General features: G+C 40.1%; 1 protein-coding gene across 1 annotated transcript; it reads left to right on the top strand.

Annotated features, from left to right (window-relative positions):
* Nucleotides 1-3,498: 3,498 nt before the first annotated feature.
* LOC112548617 (olfactory receptor 6C75-like) lies at nt 3,499-4,482 on the top strand. The gene has a single exon (XM_025194864.1). The coding sequence runs from the start codon at nt 3,499-3,501 to the stop codon at nt 4,480-4,482; it is 984 nt and encodes a 327-aa protein (XP_025050649.1).
* The last annotated feature ends 1,097 nt before the right edge of the window (nt 4,483-5,579 follow it).

Raw genomic sequence — 5,579 nt, 5'->3', positions numbered from 1 at the left:
GAGATCATCCCCTGTTGCTAAGACCAGGTCAAACAAGGCACTACCCCTGGTGGGACTAGACACCACCTGGGTTAGGTGGAGGTCCTGCACACAGTGTAAGAACATCCATGAGTGGCTTGTTTTGTCTGTCTGCTCCTCCCAGCAGATATCTGGGTAATTTAGATCTCCCATGACCACTGCCTCCCTCGCCTGTGTGGCGTCTGCTAGCTGCCTGGAGAATACATCATCTAACTCTTGATCCTGTTGAGGAGGCCTGTAGTAGACCCCCACAACCAAGTCCTTTTCCCCCGGCCCCCCTTGGATCCTGACCCACAATGCCTCAGTGTTCCTCTCCTCCACCCCCGCCTTGATGGTGGAAGACATATACTTCTCCTAAACATAGAGTGCTACCCCCCACCTTTTTTCCCCACTCTGTTGCACCTATACAACCTATACCCCTCAATGCCTAACACCCAGTCATGCTTAGAATCCCACCATGTTTCGGTTAGTCCGACTAGGTCAGATTGGGTGCTAGCAAGCAAGAGTGTGAGCTCATCTTGTTTGTTCCCCATACTCCTGGCATTTGTATAAAGACATTTTAGTCCCCCAAAGGGGGTTCTTGGTGCCCCTGTGCCTTGATGGTGTGTGTTCCATTTATTACTTACCTGGTGTGGTCTGGTGCCTTGTTTTTGGCTTACTGACCCCTTAATACTTACCTGGTGTGATCTGGTGTCTTGTTTGTGGTTTACCAACCCTAGGCTGTCTCTGACCACTGGTTCCCTGACCCCCATCAAGTCTAGTTTAAAGCTCTTCGGAGGAGATCAGCCAACCTGTGGGCAAACAGATGCTTACCTCTGGGAGAGAGATGAAGATTGTCATCTCCCAGGGAGCCTCCTCCCTGGAAGTGCTGGTCATGGCTGTAGAATCCAAAGCTCAAACACAAGTTCTTGGCTTCAATAGTCTCTACATCCACAAGGAAATCTCCCAAGAACTAATCAGACTTAACTTCCAATATTAGAGAAGATCATGTGGATGAAGTCTGGCATGGCTACCTTTGTGTTGACTAAAGTATTTACTTATGTAGTGTGAAAATATTCATTCACTTTTCTCACCCATTCATTTTATTTACCAACGTAGAAAATTAGGGTTGGAAGGGACCTTGGGAGGTCATCTAGTCCAACCCCCTGCTCAGAGCAGGACCATCCCCAACTAGATCATCCCAGCCAAAGCTTTATCTAGCTGGGTTTGAAAACTTCCAACCCATCCATAACAGTGACAAACAAGGCAAAGAATACAATCAAATTATATATAAATGGCCCCAACCCATGGCTTGAGAGCAGCACTTTGTCCATGAGACTCTCCAGGATTGTTGTGGCAACAGAAAAATGTTGAATTCCAAAGACAAAGTTACTTCAGGTGGACAGGGAAGACATGGCTCTAAATGGAAGGGACATTTAAAATTCAGCTATGCAGAGCCAACATCCCACAGGCTGGGTTAATTAAAGAAAGTTTCTTTGGGGTTTGAAGGCAGATTGCATCATTGTTCATTGTTTACCATGTCCAATGACTCCCCAGCTTCAGCCCCTTCCAACTTCCCCTCAGGAGGGCTGTCTAAAGAGATATCACCTTCCTTTCTGAATTATGCAAATTATTGAAGATACCCTATTTACTTTAAAAATACAAGAGAAAGAAAGCAGTAGCTTGTTCCCAGAGAGATCCCATTCTTCTTGTAAGAAGGCAGAAAACTGATTTTGAGAGAAGTCAACCTCTGAAAAAAAGGAATAAAATCTTGCCAGCTGAATTCCTGTAAAATGATGAATCAGTTAGTACTTGAACTTCCCCAAGATTTCAGGTGAGTGTTTCAGTAATGAAAATCAATCCATTTGGTCTTGCCTGTATCCCTGTTATGGAACAAGAAATTTCGAATGGTGAATCTCCACCTTTTCTTTCATATTGGCAACACTGCTAAGAATAAGAGAAGCAATTGCCTCATTTGCTTAGAGTGCTATGGAATTCTGAATCCAGAGTCTTTTTGGTTCCTTTGAAAATAGAAGTACATATAATGTACATTAACTTTTGAAAAATACCTACACCACAGGAAGCAAGAAAGAAATATATGCACATGTTCTTAACTGGAACTGGTCGGTCCACATTGCTTAAAAGAGGTCACTTGGTTACCAGCTAGATTCTTTTGCTAGACTCACCCTCTGCTTATTAAACTGAAATGGTGAGGAAATAGTCCAAAGTAATTAAATTCACTTTATTAGCATGGCAGTAATGGCTCAATACATTAAGAGAGAAAAGAAAATATATAAAGTAGAATGTGCAAGTCTTCAGTAAGGAATCAGAATTCGCATTTTATAGGAAACTCCAATGCAAATATTTTGTTAATGCATTACAGCAAGATCAACACATTATGGAATTTGCCACAAAATGGAAATGCACACACCTCTAGTACATGATGACTAACAAGTTTTCTTGTACAAGCAATAAAACCTTTTTTATTTTCTGTTCTTGAAAAAAAAAAATGTTACTTTATTATCCTAATTCATTTAATGTTGACATTTATTTTATCCCAAGTACAGTAAATGTCATATATATGTAATATCAATAATGCATAGCTAGTATATGATCCAACATTTGAATACCACATAACTGTCTAAGCTAACCAAAAAATAGCGAGGCCATTTTGACACTGAAACATTTCAACATAATTGTAAATATTTAAAATTTTCTCTCTTCAAAATGTTGTAAAAACTGATATGTACTAAGGATTTGGCACCAGGAAACCTAGATAAAATTAGCACCATAACCAGTGTTTCCTCAGATATCTTAAACAAGTCATTTTCCTTTTTTGATCCTCTGTTTCCCTAGCTGTGAAATGGAAATAACAACATTAACTTTCTTTTCTAAAAGTATGAGATCTTTTGATAAACATTCTGTGGAAGAGCTGGTAATAACAGTTAATGCTTTATGTAAGAAGAATTAAATTTTCAAGAAACTTGGTTTCATTTTTTATAAACCAGTTATATTCAAACAAAGGATTCTAAAATATGAGAGTGATTATGGAAGTTATGTGCTCTTAAATGAAGAAATTTAGGTTAAGAACAAAAAACAAAACAATGCCAAAAAAAAAAAAAGAAAGAAGAAAAACTCCCAAACAAACAAAAAATATCAATCCGGCCCCAGTCATGTGTGACTGATATTTAAAACATGCTTTAAAATGGCTGCTGAAATGTTTATGATTTTAATATATCAGTTTGTCTCTCCATTTTAAGGTGCTGCCTGTGTAATGAAAATGCCTGTGTTTCTTTACTTCAGGACCCAAGATTTCACCAGCAACCATTAATGGAATACGATATGCTTGAACTGTAAGATCTGTGTACCAAATCTGCATACAGATCAACTTAATACTATTTCATTGCCTACAGTGAACCAGGCTGGTAAAAAAGATTTAAAAGCAGTGCATTTCAATTTATCTTGGGAAGTTTTGATTTGCTGTTCCTCAGTTAAATCCCCATGTCATGCAATGCACGGGGAAATCAAACACATGTAACAGAATTCATCCTTCTGGGATTTGGAGAGCTTCCAGAACAGCACCTTATTCTCTTCCTGCCGTTCCTTCTGATCTACATTGTGACTATGACTGGGAACCTCCTCATTCTTGCACTGGTTGTGGCTGATCAGCACCTCCACACCCCCATGTACTTTTTCTTGGGCAGTTTGTCCTTCTTGGAGATCTGCTACACTTCAAACATCCTTCCCAGGATGCTGGCCAGTGCTGTGACTGGGAACAGAAGCATTTCCTTCCATGGTTGTTTTGTACAATATTATTTCTTTGGATGCTTTGCAGCAACTGAATGCTATCTCCTTGCAGTGATGTCCTATGATCGATATTTAGCAATATGCAAACCCCTGCATTATACAGCCCTGATGAATACCAGAGTCTGTCTCCAGCTAGTGACTGGATCTTGGATAAGTGGGTTTCTGTCTAATTCTATATTAACATTGCTGATTGCAAGTTTATCTTTCTGTGGCCCCAATGAAATTGATCACTTCTTCTGTGATTCCTTCCCTATGATCAAACTTTCCTGCAGTAATAGTCATATAGAAAGACTGATGACTTCCTTTATGGCCTGTGTAACCTCTCTGATCCCCTTTATGTTAACACTAGCATCCTATATTTGTATCATAACCACCATCATGAAAATACCTTCTACCACTGGAAGGAAGAAGGCATTTTCAACTTGTTCGTCTCACCTCATTGTGGTGACACTTTTCTATGGATCAATAATATTTGTCTATGGGATCCCACAAAAGAAGACACTGAAACATATTACCAAAGTCTTCTCAGCCTTCTTTACAATCCTGACACCAATCTTAAATCCCCTCATCTACAGCCTGAGAAACAAAGAGGTAAAGGAAGCCTTGAAGAAAGCCATGCATAAAGTTACTGGTTTTAAGAAAGGTTTCCTCATTTCACAAAAAATAGCTTCAGGTTGAACCAAAGTGCAAATAACTGGAGCTGACTTTGAATACAAAGGGGCCAAGTGTGGATGGCCATTGGCTCTGCTACCTTAGCCACTTTTTGACAACACATTCGAAGTTTGTGAAATAAGTTCTCTGGTGTAAAGTGTCCAGATACAAAATAAAGCTGAAATCTTTTACATAATGGGAATACCAGGAAATAGATTTTGTTAGCAAATGAAATATAATAAAATAATATATTACTTTCTCTGCATGGATGCCTTTGACTTTTTATTAAAATTTTTCTTTCATATTCCTTCCTTCCCTCTTTAGAATCAAAGAATCATACAAAATTAGGTTTGGAAGGACCTCAGCATGTCCAGCCCCCTGTTCAAAGCAGGACCATCTCCAACTACATCATCCCATTCAAGGCTTTGTCTAGCTGGGTCTTAAAAACCTCCAAGGATGGAGCTCCCACAGCCTCTCTGGGTAGTCTGTCCATTGTTTTTCTACCCTCCTGGTGAGAGAGTTTTGTCTAATATCTAACCTAAACTTCCCTTGCTGCAACTTCAGACCATTGCTCTTCATTCTGTCTTCTGTCACCATTGAGAACAGTTTAGCTCCATCATCTTTGCCTTTCAAGTAGTTGAAGGCTGCTGTTAAACCGCACCTCTATCTTGTCTTCTTCAGACTAGATAATCCCAGTTCCCTCAGCCTCTCCTCATAAATCATGTGCCCCTACCCCCTAACCATTTTACTTGCCCTCTGTTGGACTCTCTCCAATTTGTCCAAATCCTTTCTGTAATAGAAGGCCCAAACCTGGACATAGTAGTCTAGATGTGGCCTCACCAGTGCCGAATAAAGGGGAAGAATCACTTCCCTCAATCTGCTAGTAATGTTCCTACTACTGCAACCCAGTATGCTGTTAGCCCTCTTCAAAAGAGCAAACAGTTGTCTTATATTTATCTTATTGTCCACTGTAACCAACAGGTCCTTTTCTGCTGAGCTGTTGCTTAGCCAGTGGGTCCCCAGGCTGTACTAGTGCATGGGATTGTTCTAAGTGCAGGACTTTGCAATGGTTTGTCATGGAAGAATCAGAATAATATAGCGGTATGGAGAGGATCGCAGGAGCT

This window comes from Alligator sinensis, unplaced genomic scaffold (assembly GCF_000455745.1).
Source record: "Alligator sinensis unplaced genomic scaffold, ASM45574v1 scaffold799_1, whole genome shotgun sequence".
Taxonomy (NCBI): Eukaryota; Metazoa; Chordata; order Crocodylia; family Alligatoridae; genus Alligator; species Alligator sinensis.
This window is presented reverse-complemented; position numbering and strand designations above follow the sequence as displayed.

What these genes read in the sequence shown, in the direction of transcription:
- LOC112548617 (XM_025194864.1), top strand. Translation starts at nt 3,499, where the DNA reads ATGTCATGCAATGCACGGGGAAATCAAACACATGTAACAGAATTCATC.